Source organism: Leuciscus leuciscus (assembly GCF_965113295.1).
Source record: "Leuciscus leuciscus genome assembly, chromosome: 1".
NCBI lineage: Eukaryota > Metazoa > Chordata > Actinopteri > Cypriniformes > Leuciscidae > Leuciscus > Leuciscus leuciscus.
This window is the reverse complement of record NC_138725.1, coordinates 54,770,413-54,786,446: the sequence shown is the minus strand read 5'-3', so window position 1 is coordinate 54,786,446 and position 16,034 is coordinate 54,770,413. Positions and strand designations below refer to the sequence as shown.

General features: G+C 43.1%; 1 protein-coding gene across 1 annotated transcript in view; it reads right to left on the bottom strand.

Annotated features, from left to right (window-relative positions):
* Positions 1-1,128: 1,128 nt before the first annotated feature.
* Positions 1,129-16,034, bottom strand: part of gsg1l (gsg1-like) — a 29,862-nt gene continuing 14,956 nt past the window's right edge. Inside the window, exons 4-5 of the mRNA XM_082143370.1 lie at positions 12,927-13,038; positions 1,129-2,234 (exon numbers count right to left, since the gene is read on the bottom strand). Coding sequence (XP_081999496.1) covers positions 1,922-2,234; positions 12,927-13,038 — 425 coding nt within the window. The 3' untranslated portion in view covers positions 1,129-1,921. The remainder of the gene's footprint in view (positions 2,235-12,926; positions 13,039-16,034) is intronic.

Below are 16,034 nucleotides of genomic sequence, written 5' to 3'. Positions count from 1 at the left end.
GGACCACACCCTTAAATGCATTGAAGCAACTACCATGTGATTGGTTGATTAGATAATTGCATTAATGAGAAATTGAACAGGTGTTCCTAATAATCCTTTAGGTGAGTGTATATTAGGAGTGTAACTCTAACGTTTGATCAGGCACCAGTCCACTAGAGGAAGCCATCACCTGAATATTGAAGTCTGTCACTTCCTGTCACCCGGTATTTAAGCCATGTGCTATCACTGCCATATTGCGAAGTTTTGCCAGTTCTCTGCCTTACTAAGCGTTCTACCATATCTCTGTTGATGATTACTGTTATGACCATTGTTTTTGCCTTTTGACTCACACTTTTGGATTGCTGTTTTGGATTTGTCTGCCATTGGATTGTTTTACCTGTGCTTCGACCAAGGCCTGTGACCTGATAAGAGCTGTGACTATTGTTTGGATTTTATACTCAGATCTTTTAATAAAGACCCGCTTATGGAATCCACTGAGCCTACATCTTATACAGTAACGGTACATGTATTCGTCCTGAACTGTCTCAACGGCACAGATGTCACGGTTCGGTGCATACAGTCGGACGACGAATACAGTCAGTCACAGGTGATCCGCACTCCAATCCAGAAGGGGGCGCGCAGTAATGCAACGTTGTTTGCTAACCACCAAAACAGGAAAAAGAGCAGAAGAAAAAGATACGATCTATGCACCAACTTAAAACAAGAGTTCAGATGGCACTCAAGAGCTTGCTAGTAGCCTATTTGCTGAGTGTGACGATTTTGTGACGCGCTCCAAAGCACGGAAATATACATGTATCGTGACCCCAAAACCGAGGTACTGAACCGTGATTTCTGTGTACCGTTACACACACACACACACACACACACACACACACACACACACACACACACACACACACACACACACACACACACACACACACACACACACACACACACACACACACACACACACACACACAGACAGACACAGGACACAATCTCATTTTGTGTGAAGGAATAAATGCTGTTTGCATGATATCATGAACTTTGGTCAAATTATTAAATTTAGAGGTTTTTAAAGAATAAAAAACTACTGTACATGGCTTTCTATCTTCTAAAAGCAAACCAAAAAAAGTCAACAAGATGACAATTTTGTACCTCTTTTATCAAATGAAAAAGACAGGATTATAGTGCATACATTGATAAATATTTAGTACATTCATTAATAGATAGAATTCCATTCATTGTATGTACATTAATAAGAATATTGCCACAAAAAAATAAATACCAAAAAATTGGGGGCAGGGATTACAATCTTGTCATTGACTGCTGCTAATCAACCCAGTAATGCACGACAAAAGACAAAAATCCAAGTGGCAGTAACCTTTTATCCCTAGTGGATGTTGCAACTGAAAATGGGCTGTGGCGCTGTGCTTCTCCTGTGTTCAGCTGCAGTTGTATTGAAGGCAGGATTTAAACGGTACTCTACTCTGCTGTTTGTAACATGAAGGCATATTCAAGCAGATCTCACCAAGAGAGGAGGGCATTTCACTGACTGTGTAAGACCGGTAAATACTCAGGAGCTTGTCTAGCTGTCAGGGCGAGGGACCGACAGATGCTGTGGTACGGTTTTAGCAGTGTGCACTGCTCAGTCTTCATGGCAATGTAAGTCGTTTTGTTTTCCCACCTGCCCGTACATAATTCAGCTATCTGTTGGCTGGTAAAAAATGCTCCCTTTCCACATGATTTTATTTACAATCACCAGTTTATCTTCACTAAGGCTCAGCTTAATACCTGCATGCCTCGTACAATACTGTTATTTATGTCCATTTTCAACCTCAAAATCCATATCAAAAGACCCCTCGCCTCCCAGTTAATCAGTATTCTGAGATATCCGGTCAGAGCAAGGCCACCTGTGCAGTACCGGATGTATGTCCTCTCAGCACTGCTCTTCTCCCAGGGACTCTGTGTTGTCGCCCTGGTCCACAGAAGCCGGCGGGGAGCGCATTTTCCCACGACTGCTCCCGTGGCTGCTTCCGTGGCTTGGGTAAACATCTATAGAGCTGGAGATGGACTGGACGGACGTATCACGGAAGTAATGGAAGGCCTCCGGGTCCAGGAACGTTTGCTCCTCTCGCAGGCCTTGTTCAAAGAGCTTCCGTTTGTGCCGGAACTCAATCACCGTCTTTGTGTAGGAGTTGAGGGTGGTGACGGAGGCTGCCATGCAACAGGTGAACGAGCCCCAGGCCATACTGTGAAACATACATTTATAAAAAAGATAATGAGATTTATTTGCAGCTATTTATTTGCATTTATTTTTTGCATAGTGCATTGTCAAACAGGATGGATGGATGACATTTGTTGAATGTGGCATTTTGCATTCATGGACTAACAAAGATACTTGTTGACAATTAAAGTTAGAAAAAACAGTCCCAGATACATTTTGAGCTGTCCAGTCTATTATACATTATATCAGTTTGGTGGAATTGAAATTAGGCCCACAGCAAGTGGCATACAGCACAACAGCACACTCTAAATCAGGTGTTGTGATGGAGATTTTGATTAATCTCAGTGACTCAATTCACAGATTCCTTCAGTGACTCTTTCTGTAGGTTATGTCGTTACGTAACGCCAGTAGGTGGTGACAATTAAGCACACTTTTATGCTATGAACTAATCACTGAATCATACACTCAAACCCTTCAACTATGACAGAAACTTTCTTTGTGTCTACAAATCTGCTGAGAGATTCCAGAAAATGCATCTATTTTGAATGTCATTGAAAAGTCATTCATCTATTTTGTACTGTACTGGTATTTTTTATCAAGCTATATACAAGTCCCAGTTCATTCATGAATGGGATTCAGACTCAAAACACCCACTCAATTGGGAAAAAACAAGGACTATTCCATATCAAGCATAAAAAATTATAAATAAATAAAAATAAAATAAGTTGCATTCCCCAGACATTGTCTGCGATTTATAGACTGCAAATTACCTTTGGTTTCCAATCAGAAACCATAAGAGTGCAGTATTTGAGCTTGTGAGCTGGGGGAAATTAATCCTCGAAGCTGAAGGGTTTAAAAAAGCTCAAGTTTCAATTACTCTTTGATTTTCAGATTCTTGCCATTCTGTAAGGTAGTAAAGGTACAGAAATAGAGGGGGGGAAACAATAAATTGGCCAGATGGCAGAGGACAAATGAAGCAATTTTAGCCTGGAATAATGGATGCCAGGCAAGCATCTGTGGTAATTCAGTCAATGTAAATACCACTTTCATGCCTGTCAGAACCCCAATCCATGTCTCTTATTTCCAAGTGCCAAAATAACACACATTGTTGGGAGATCCGATAGAGACATTCCCACTCTGGTCTAAATGGTCCCAAAAAAATAAAAAATTACAGAAACTCACTCCAAAAATTCACTGTACAGCTGACACGCACAAAAAAAAAAGTTCACATTTAACACATTTTTTACATTCTTATGAAGGCAGTAAAAGAACTTCTAACCTCATATTTAATGTTACTGGATTTTTACCAAAATGACACAACATGGTCACTGTTTGACATTACTGACTGTTTTCGACCCAATTTAGCAATCCAACAAGTATTTGACCTTCTCAATTCACAACAGATTTAGTAATATAAAAATGGCAGCATTTCAGAAAATATAAACTGATAAGCAAGCCGTTTTTTTCTAAATCACAGATAAATCAATTATATTGCCTAATGTATATTTTATAAATATAGCCTAATAAAAATCTGAGTGTCAGAGAACTATTATGAGTAAAATATTTTTAGCTTTCTAGGTCAGCAGAAACTCAGAATTTTTTTTTTATAAGAGGTCAGTGATGAGTAGGAATATCCCAGAACCATGACACTTTAGAAATTGTTTTGTTTGACTTTGTTTTGACAAAGTCAAAGAGAATATAAAAAAAAAAAAAATGCTGTTAATATCAACTTTCTATTTATCAAATAATGTATCACAGTTTCCACAAAAATATTAAGCAGCACAACTGTTTTCAACATTAATAATAATAACTGATTTGTGAACACTGGAGGTTCTGGAGGATCATGTGACACTGAAGACTGGTGTAATAATGCTGAAAATGCAGCTTTGCCATCACAGGAATACATATTTTAAAATATATTCAAATAGAAAAGTTATAAATTATAATAATATTTCATAATAAATAACTGTTTACTTAGCCTGACAAGCCAGACCTACATCATCAAGATGTTCGGTCTGGCAACTCTCCATAGACACGGCTCAATCTGAGGGGCGGGATAAACGGCTGTCTTTCAGATTCCCTCTGCACGCAATAGGACAGCGCTTCAACCAACCAGAGCGTTTTCCCAACAGAGGAGCTAACGTTGAAAGATTCAACTTTTGAATCTGGCCGGCAAAACTACGAACACCTCTTTCTTTTTTAAGAATGACTTAAGTGCCGTTCTTTGCTCTATTCTCAAAGAAAAACTTAACTCCAAGTCCTCCAGATTCGCGGCCAAAGCCGATTCGAAAGACTGTTCTCCAGCAGCAGCCGCCATTCTTTGTTTTCAAGTAGAAGGGAACCGTCGCAACTCTGTCGTCATTATGTTAAGCCCGCCCCGCCTACTCTAAACACGATATGATTGGCCTGACCCAATTTAGGTTTTTACAGCTCCGAAAGTCAACGGAGAGTTGCTAGACTACCCTGGCTGCAAAATACATTTTGCTGCCGCTATGGTGCGTCTAGATTTCTAGGCTACCGTTTACTATTTTTGTGACCAAATAAATGTAGCCTTGGTGAGCAAAAGAGACTTTTTTCAAAAACATTAAAGGGGTGGTATAATGCCCTTTTCACAAGATGTAAAATATGTCTTTGATGTCCCCAGAGTGTGTTTGTGAAGTTTTAGCTCAATATACCCCACAGATATTTTTATATAAAATGTTAAAGTTGTCACATTTTGAGGATGAGCAAAAACGCACCGTTTTGTGTCTGTTCCTTTAATTGCAAATGAGCTGCTGCTCCCCGTACAGGGGGCGGAGCTTCAACAGCTTGTGTCCTTTTACCTCACACAGACATGCACTGAAAATTTCAAAAACTTTCAGCCTTTTATGTTCAAACCAGAGTCAGACAATGATGGAGAGACTCAAGAAGAAGTGACAACATGTAGAAGCAACAGGACATTTCTGAATGGTTAGTTGATGAATTGTTTTTTATTTATTTATTTATTTAATATAGACATAGCAATAACATTGGACGAACCAGATGCATTGTTTAAAGTGTTATAGCATATGTGCTAATTTTCAACACCTGTCCATAATTTATGTAGGTTATGTGTAGTTATCTTCTAGTCATTGATTAGCATATTCTGTCTTGATAATCTATAAATCGTGTTCAGGGGTTTATGTAAATTCTAGGGTTGGTGATGTCATTAACCCGGGAGGAAGCTCGTTTAGTCCCTACCAGCCGTATAGTCCTTAAAAAGCAATTTCTTTAAAAGCAAATATCTCCCTTTGCTTTGAACTTTGAGCATTGTAACTTTGCAGATGTTGTTTATGCTCAAACAGCAACATTACACACTAACTAAAGTTAGAAAAGTGAAATCATAATCAACCACCCCTTTAAAAATTGTAAATCTTAAAAATCTAAATGTAAAATTTCTAATATGCTCTAATACAATGTTTCACTCATTTTGGTCCGTTTGTCAGATATATGGGTTAACGTGGCCTCAGAATATTGAGAGAAACTGAGGAAACCATTTTGAAGTTTAATTAAAAAAAATTCTACCTTGTCCGTTCAGTTAGAAAAAGAGCATTTACTGTATATTGGAGAAAGTGAACCTGAAATGAGAAGGGTCCGCAAGAGCCAGAATAATTTGTTGCAAAATGAGACCAGACACCAGCACATCTGTGACTTTTGAGGACGCCTCGCCTCTTTGCCTTGGTGAATTATATAACAGGATGGAAGCAAAATCACAGTGTACTGGGATGGGATGTAGAGCTATACTGTAGAGAAATCCATTTAATTATTGATCAGGAACTACTAAGTGTGAAAATACATAGAGTTTGATTTGGTCACAAATCGAATATCGCTACTTGTCCCATGAACTTGAGCAAGGTTGAACGTAAAGTGAATTTGCAATGAAAAACAACATCCGCACTCAAAGCTATCATGTGACTTTAAAAGGCTCAAAATACGGCACAGAAGTCATATGGAGTATGGACTACTTTTACAATACTTTTATGTTGCTATTTGTCATTTTTGAGCTTGAAAACGCCTCGGTTACGACTGTAACCTCGGTTCCCTGAAGAGGGAACGAGCGTTGCGTCGAGAAAATGACGCTGTGGGAACGCTTTGCGTGATGACGTCTTGAAGCACATGTAAAATCAGTCCAATGGTGTGGCGGAACGTCAGAGGCGGGTGACGTCACGTACCAGGAAGCTATAAAAGCCGGCCCGAAACAGAAAACGAAAGCTTCGTAAAGTCTGAAGTCGCGCTGACAGGCATGAAGGAGATATGGCAAGGCGACGCAACGCTCGTTCCCTCTTCAGGGAACCGAGGTTACAGTCGTAACCGAGGCGTTCCCTTTCAAGGGAACTCCCGTTGCGTCGAGAAAATGACGCTGTGGGAACGTCTATACCAACGCCTCCATAGCTACAAATGTCTGTCCTGTGTGAAATCCGTAGAGCAGCACTAGGAAGACAAGACATGAGACCCTGGAGCAGAGTCTAGATCCAGAGAGTAAAACCTGACGAAAGTGTGCGGTGAGGACCAGCCTGCCGCATCACAGACGTCCTGTAAAGAAACTCCTGAAATAAGGGCCTTAGAGGCCGCCATACTCCTAGTAGAGAGCGACCGGACAGCCAAAGGAGAAGGCTGTCCAGCCGCCTCATAAGCCAGTGAGATAGTCTCAACCACCCACTTGCTCATCCTTTGCTTAGACACTGGACCTCCCTTGTTAGGGGAGCAAAAGTCACTTTTACGCCACAGGGCAGCTCTGTGGACATACGCGTCTAACGCCCGAACAGGGCAAAGCAAATTATTCGCCTCCTGGTCCGATTTCGAAAGGGAGGAGGACCTCCAAGTGCCACGAAGGAAACGAGATACCAAGGGGTCTTTCCCCACAGACATTCCACCCAAAGGACTGTGGTAAGCACCTATGGCCGCCACATAGACCTTTAAAGTGGACGGGGTCAGACCTGCAGTGAACCGTTCCTGCAGGAACTCCAGCACTGTACCAATTGGGCAGTGGACTGGGTCCAACCGACGGTCACTACACCAAGAAGTGAATACTCTCCACTTCAGGGCATAAAGTTCCCTCGTGGAGGGAGCTCTGGACTGTAGAATGGTCTCAACAACCTCGGTTGAGAGACCTGACTCTATGAGCTGGGCCCCCTCAGAGGCCAAGCCCACAGGTTCCACAGTTCTGGCCGAGGGTGAAATATCGAGCCCTCTGCCTGGGACAGAAGGTCCCTCCTGACGGGTAACTCCAGAGGATGCCCGTCGAGGAGGGACACAAGATCGGGAAACCCGGTCCCTGCGAACTCTTTCCAGAACTCCCGGGAGCAGAGCAACTGGGGGAAGAGCGTACAGACGTAGCCTCGGCCACGTCTGTACCATAGCATCCAGTCCCAGAGGAGCTGGATGCGTGAAGGAGAACCAAAGTGGACAGTGAGACGTCTCTCGAGACGCAAACAGATCCACTTAAAATTTCCATATCAGCTCCACCCCCTCGGGGGTGGAGCCACCATTCCCCGGGCCTCGGCCCCTGTCTCGACAGAGTGTCTGCTCCTATATTCTGGACCCCGGGGATGTAGGCTGCCTTGAGTGACAGCAACTTCCCCTGGGACCACAAGAGGATATGGCATGCCAGCGCAAACCCCCTTGATATAGGCGACTACCGACGTGTTGTCCGTATGTACTACACATGGTGTCCCCTGAGACCTGTGATAAAGCTCCTCAGAGCCCGGAAGACAGCTAACATCTCTAGGCTATAGAATGCCAGGAACGATGATGGTCTTCCCACAGACCTTGAGATGAGCGACCCACAGGATCGCTCCCCAACCCGTGAGGGAAGCATCCGTCGTTAGCAGTTTGCGACGACAAGGAGCTCCCAGCACTGGGCCCTGGGACAGGAACCAAGGTTTCTTCCACATAACCAAGGCACGTAGGCATCACCGCGTGACCTTGATTGTGCGAAATGGGTTGCCCCTCGGGGAAAAACCCTCTGGTCCTGAGCCACCACTGCAGGGGCCTCATGAGCAGCAGTCCAAAAGGTATCCCGTTGGAAGCTGCTGCCATGAGACCCAACAGTCTCTGGAACTGTTTGACAGTGAGTAGCTGGCCTAGCTTTACACTTCTCACAGCTGCCAGGATGGAATCGAAGCGTGGCGATGACAGGCGCGCCTGCATCGACACTGAATCCCAAACCACGCCTAAAAAAGTGGTCCTCTAAAATGGAGAAAGCACACTCTTCTTGGCGTTCAGCCGTAACCCCAACTCTTTCATATGGGCGAGAACAACATCTCGATGTTGAACCGCCATCTAATGCGACTGAGCTAAAATCAACCAATCGTCGATGTAGTTCGTGATGCGAATACCCCGGAGGCGCAGAGGCGCCAGAGCTGCATCCACGCATTTGGTGAAAGTGCGGGGTGATAAAGCAAGGCCGAATGGAAGAACTCGATATTGGTATGCTTTGCCCCCGAAAGCAAACCTCAGAAACTTCCAATGACACGGACGGATGGAAATATGCGTCCTTGAGGTCTATCGTGACAAACCAGTCCTCGGACCTGATCTGTGGCACGATTTGTCTCAAGGTTAACCTTTTGAACTTGAGCTGCATGTACTCGTACAGAACTCGAAGATCTAAAATGGGACGCACTCCCCCGTCCTTTTTTGGAACTATGAAGTACCGGTTGTAAAACCCGGTTTCCCTGTTGGAGGGGGGTACATATTCTATGGCCCCTTTCTCTAACAGAGTGTTTACTTCCTGTTCCATAACCAGAACCTGCTCGGGGCCCACCACTGTGGGCAGGACCCCCATAAACCGCGGTGGGCGTTAATAGAATTGTATCTAATACCCTTTTTCCACGGTCTGCAGGACCCAACGAGAAACATTTGACAGTAGCTTCCACGCTGTCAAAGATTCTACTAGAGGTACCAGTCTCTCGAGACTGGTTTCTGGATTTTGTTGCTGTTGAGTAGTCGGTTCGTCGCCCTGTAACGGCGCACCGGCAGGGAACGACCAAACAGACTGCTCCAGCACCCTCCTCAGAGGGGGCGGGCATCCCGAGGCCACTACGTTTCCGGGTGGACCTTGAGATATGTGCTCGCCGGAGACCGCTGCGCCCTGTAACACCGGAGGCGGCAGGGTTGGCAGAACGGTCCCCTGAGGGCACCGAAGAGAGACGGCACCGTATTTTTCTCCTGCTGTTGAGTAGTCGGTTCGTCGCCCTGTAACGGCGCACCGGCAGGGAACGACCAAACAGACTGCTCTAGCACCCTCCTCAGAGGGGGCGGGCATCCCGAGGCCACTACGTTTCCGGGTGGACCTTGAGATATGTGCTCGCCGGAGACCGCTGCGCCCTGTAACACCAGAGGTGGCAGGGTTGGCAGAACGGTCCCCTGAGGGCACCGAAGAGAGACGGGCACCGTGAAAAGAGGTGTTAACCGCTCTGCTTCGGGGGGACTACCCTCATTCGCCCTGAGCCCTCAGACATCAGGACTTTTCCCCCAGCAGCCTTCTTGGCGGTAATAACGGTCCGCAGATCCGTTTTACCCCTCGAAGACTGCTGGGTTTGAGAGCGCCCTCCGTGTCCCCGAGATTTTTGTGGGGGAGCACGAGAGGACACACTCTGTTTTTGAGTGGCACGATGTTCAGCGCTCTTTTTAGAGGAGTGAGGCTGCTCCCGCTCAGCAGCCTCAATGAAAGAACGGCGGGGGAGAAGTTTTTGTAATGCAGCTGCCTGTTTAGCAGCTTCCTGAGATTTAGCTACCGCACTGTTTACTGCATCACCAAATAAACCAACAGTGGAAACCGGAGCATCTAAGAGAACGAGCTTTTCTTTCTCTTTTATATCGCTCAAATTGAGCCACAGATGCCTCTCAGTGGCCACCAGGGCTGCCATAGACCGCCCGATTGATTTAGCGGTCTCCTTGGTGGCCCTGAGAGACAGATCTGTGGCTCTGCGTAGTTCAGCCACTGTGTCAGGACCAATTCCCCCGCCCTCCTCTAAATCCCCCATTAATTCTGCCTGATAGGCTTGCATAATAGACATCGTATGCAGACACGCTGCAGCTTGACCAGCGGCTGCATACGATTTATGAACCAGAGATGATGTGAATTTTACTGGCTTAGAGGGAAGTGAAGGAGCTTTCAGGGAAGATGCCGTTGCTGGAGAGAGATAGCTCGCAAGCGTCTCCTCCACCTTCGGCATCTCCCCATAACCATATTCTTTATATTTGTGAATGTAAGAATAGTGGGATGTTTGTGGTGCATACACTCTGTATGAAACCGGTTTTCCCCACGATTTCGACACCTCGGTGTGGAGATCGGGGAAAAACGGAAGGCTTCTTCGCTGAGGCTGTGTACGAGATGGCAGGAAGCGTTCGTCGAGCTTACTTTTCGAACGAACGTCCTGCCTATCCTCTGGCCACTCAATAGATAGTCTGTCAACTGCTCTAGTAATAACATCGAGCAGTTCCTCAAACGCATGAGACTGAGGTGGCGAATCCTCAGACTCAGCTTCAATACTCACAACATCCAACTCCTCAGAGCTGGACAGTTGCAGTATTGGTGCCTCTATCGGGGGGGAAGAAACCGCAATGCGTGCTTCCACACCCTGATGAGAGGCACTGGATCTGTCAGATTGATGCTGAGATAAGGCAGAGCCCGTCTCAACATCCACTGACAGATCCATTTGCGAACCCCAGGTCTGAGATCGCCGCCGAGCCTCAGCCGCGGCGGGACCCGAGCCCTGGGGAACGCGATCGGGATTGAACCGAGCCAAGCGGGATCGGAGCGTGCGCAATGGAAGCGCGTCGCAATGCACACAGTCACCACCCTCGAGTGCTGACTGGGCATGCTCCTCACCCAAACAAACAACACAAAGAGTGTGAGTATCACCTCCCGTTAAATAACGCGGGCAGGGATGGACACACACTCTAAACTGCTGCTTGCTCGCCATACTGAATATATATATATAATATAGACAGACAACACCAAATAACAAGGACAGATTCAACACAGAGCGCAACTGAAGACTCAGAAAGCTTTCGTTTTCTGTTTCGGGCCGGCTTTTATAGCTTCCTGGTACGTGACGTCACCCGCCTCTGACGTTCCGCCACACCATTGGACTGATTTTACATGTGCTTCAAGACGTCATCACGCAAAGCGTTCCCACAGCGTCATTTTCTCGACGCAACGGGAGTTCCCTTGAAAGGGAACACCAGTCCTCATTCAGCTGCGACTATATTCACCTAAAAATGTAAACCTTTTGCATTCCAAAGAAATAAGTCAGTCATACAGGTTTTAAATGACATGAGTGTGAGGAAAATGACTTTAAAATCAATTCCATGTAGTCAAAAGGATGTTCACTAACATTCGTAATTTTGGGGGTGGCAAGATTCCTAAATGTTTTGAAAGAAGTCTCTTCTCACCAAGGCTGCATTTATTTGATAAAAAATACAGTAAAAAAAACTGTTTAAAATAACTGTTCTATTTTAAAATATTTTAAAATGTAATTTATTCCTGTGATGCTGACTGTCTATTCAGTATCATTACTCCAGTCTTCAGTGTCACGTGATCCTTCAGAAATCACTCTAATATGCTGATTTGCAGCTCAAGAAACATTTATTATTATTATCAATGTTGAAAATAGTTGTGCTGCTTATTATTTTGGTAACACTTTACCAAATGGGTGCTTTAATTCATGCTTTTCTAATGCACAGATAGTTAATGTATGACTAATGAAGAACTAAACCATTAATTTATGATTACCGCATCAACAACTAAAGCCTGGTTCACACGGGACGATTTTAAAATTGTCGGCCGATTTTCCAAACCTGAGAGACCCCACACACGGGGATAAAAAATCACGGGTCTAACAGTTTTGGTCGTACAGTGTGTGGTGCGCAGCCACACGGCAAAATCAACACTTCACACACGATCCGATTTGACTCCCGAGCATTCCCAGGTCAGACGGGAAATCTCGAAAAATCACTCGAGATCAAACGTGACTTCAGAGTAAACAATCATGGCGGACGAAGAGGATGCAGTGTCGATAGTTTGTAGTTTGTTTTTAACCGAAAAAAAAACTTTATCAAAAGAAAGGCGATGATCTCTGACGTCCACCGGACTTTCTGGTGCGCCATGCCGCCGGCTGTTTTGATTATATTTCCCGGTGTTTCCTCGCGCCTCGTCACCTCGCTTTCTGATTGGCTACACTCCACAGTCCACAGGCTGCGTGCTCGGGGGACACCACACACGAGAAGAAATCGGGCCAAATAAATCCAACATGTTGGATATCCCCGATTTGAGATCGGAGCGGTCCCGACGTCCTTCCGAGCAGACGAGAGCAGCCTTAACACACCACACACGGCAGGAATATCTGATCAGATTATTTTACGATAATCGGAGCATCCTTAAGATTGTCGGAAGGGGTGAATCGGGGCTAAAATCGGCCCAATTATCCTGCCGTGTGAACCAGGCTTAATAAAGAGTCTATCTGAATAATAGTTTGTCATATATGAATTCCTATAAATCAGATGTCAACATTAATTAATTCCTTATCAACATATAGTATTAATTCATATTGTAAATGAATGAGTTAATAACTGCAATGGGTCAAAGCCATGTATTTCAACTTTCAACTATAGTGTATGTGATCAACACATTCACTGCGTGCTTATCATCCATCATGTTTTGGCTGATGTGACTGGAAGTATGAGAAGTGCTTACCAGAAGGACCAGCCGTAGTCCCATGTGTGAGGCCTCCAGTCCTCTGGTCCCAAACTGACTGTTATCTGGAAAACTTGTGTGTACATCATGTGAGCCACCATCCCCAATAGACCTGTTGAGGAATCAACAAATGCAGTTGGTGATTTCTCATACTGTTGTTGCTCATTCGATAGAAAGAATTTTGTCATTATTTATTCACCCAATGTCGTTCCAAACCTGCATGACTTGCAACTGGATCATTGAATCTGAGTTGAACTCTTGAGTAATTGATCAGTTCCAACTCTTGGCTCAATGATCCAGCATGGAAAATAACTTTTTTTTTTTTTTCGCCTTTTGTGTTTCACAGGAAGAAAGAAAAACAGAAGAAACCCTGAGAATGAGTAAATTAGGACCAGTTTATGGACGTATTTGTATATTTATGGAACTGTCTACACCAGTGTTTCCCAACCTTTTTTTTCTTTTTTTTTTCCACGGAACAGTTTTGAAAAATCCCACGGCACACCACTAAGCACTAAAATAACAATAAGGTCATACAGCCAGTTATATGATGTTGTTTGGTGATGATAAAACAACAAATTTACATATCATTGGTCGGAAACCTTGTATTTTTAAAATAATTCAACTGTGTCATAAAAGTTGGTATTATGGCTTTATATATGGTCAGACATGTCCAAGTATCATTATAATATTAACAATTAATGAAAAGCAATCTCAGATGGAGCTACAAGGTTTTTGACCAGCGAATGATATGTGTTGTGTCCATCACTGGAGCAGCCACATCTGAGGCAGTAAGTGCATTGCATTACGATCAACTTACAGTTTATAACTCCAAACTGCATGCAGCAATTAATTCACGATGGAGGCGGGTGGAGTTATTGGGGTTGACCGACAGTTTGAGGATCCAATGGAGTTATGAGGTTTAAACCATAGACTGTAAAAGGTTTAAACGCAAGATCTTTTTAATGCTTTTCATTGGTTAAATATTTGTAAAACCCACATACAGGCACTAAGGATGACCAGTAGTATTGATTATTAAAGATAAAAAATATATATATAGAGAGAGATACAATGTTTCCGTCTGACAGGGACAATATATACTTTTTTTAAATGACCAATATCATTTTATTTATTTATTTATTTATTTATTGGCATTTGATCAATTTCCACATCACACCTGACAACCTGTAGCGGCACACTACAGTGGTTGGGAAACACTGGTCTTCACAATTTGCATTTGCATTGGATATAAACACACTTTCAGTACAGATTTAAAATTCTCTCTGTCATTAACTTTTGATCCTTTGGATCAAAATCCCTGCATATGTGCAGGTAGAAAATGTTCCCTATTAAATACAATATAGGATCAGTGAAGAGTGTCCAGTGTACTATCTAGTGCCAAGCGCACAAAGCCACCGAGGGATGAATAAGGTGGAGTTGTTATGAAACCGTGTAACTACAAATCCTCACTTGCATTACATTTGTTTTTGTTTGTTTTTTACCTTATGTTACTTTAAATAAAACTTGTTAGTTTACTGTGATTTCCTCTAAATAATGTTTTGTTCAACTGGTTTTGCCTAAAGACCCAGATAATCACATGATGACCCGAAACTGCAACAAAAATTGTCTTTTAAATCAAACTTTGAAATGAATTTGTGCCAAAAAAAGAACACCGTAGTTTGATTAGACGGACAACCTGTGATGTCAACAACTGAAGATATGGGAATAGATATTTTTTTTCTTCCTTTGAAAAGTTAAAAGCCAAACCCATGTTTAACCGCTGTTAGCTTAATTTCTCTCTCTCTCTCTCTCTCTCTCTCTCTCTCCTGCAGCTGGAATTAAAAGGCATTAAGGCCCCAAATGAACTGGACTACATTGGGTATTAGTAAAAGGTATTCAAATTAAATAATCAGAAATTCAAAAAGCAACAGCTGTTCTGGCATTCTGATTGCTGGGGTTTACCCATGATGCACTGGACTGCAGATAGAGAGATGAAATCTAGGGAGAATTCAAATTTATTCAGATCTCAGTCATTCTGAAATCAAGTGTGACATTATTATTAGTTAACAGATTTCACTGATTCTTGATAAAACAAGCTATTAAATATAAAATATTTACAGGGTTTGGGGTAAGTTTTTATGTTTTTGAAAGAACCAAGGCTGCATTTGATTGACTGTGAAATATTATTACAATTTAAAATAACAGGTTTTTTATTTCAATATAATTTAAAATGTAATTTATTTATTTGATGGTAAAGCTTAATTTTCAGCATCATTACTCCAGTCTTCAGTGTCACATGATCCTTTAAAAATCATTCTAATATGCTGATTTGGTGCTCTTAATATCAATGTTGAAAATGGTTGTGCTGCTTAATATTCATAAAAATAATGGCATTTATTTGAACTTTACTTTTAATTTTGATCAATTTAATGTGTCCTTGCTGAATATACGTTGTTTTTTTTTTTTAAGAAATCGTATTGACCCCAAACTATTACGGTAAGGGATAACTGGAAATGGATTTTTCTTTTTTTTACTATAGTCAGGTAGCCTGGGTTTCCCCATGCTGCCTTGAGCGCAGCGCGATTTTATTCACGCTGCTAGGCAGCCTGGACACCATGGACCAGATTTTCCCCTCAAAAAGGGAACCAATCACAGAACGGGGAGGGAGCAGCAAGACGATGACGACGTCTTTGCGACAGACCGAAGCAGTTTGTTTATATCTATGGATCCAACATATCAGACACGAAGTTACCTTTCGATGCAGCCTTAGATAGTGTTCTAAGTAGTTTAGAACGCAAGTTTATTTCGTCTTCTTCCTCATTGAATTTCTGTCGCTCTACATACGTCATCTGGTATGAATGATACGATTGGCTATGAGCTACGTACAGGCGCATTTGATAGACATTCGTAGCGCCCAATAAACGGCTCTGGGCATTCGTAAACCACGCCTCAAATACGAGAAAATGAACATATGGTTCCCAGACCACGTCTCAATGAGATGTGGTCTGACGTTAGCCAGGCTAATAGGCAGGTCAAATTGTAATCAAATGTTTTGTCTAATGTTACAAGAAACAGTATTTTGTCATTTAAAAGTTCTGTCAGCACTGTTAC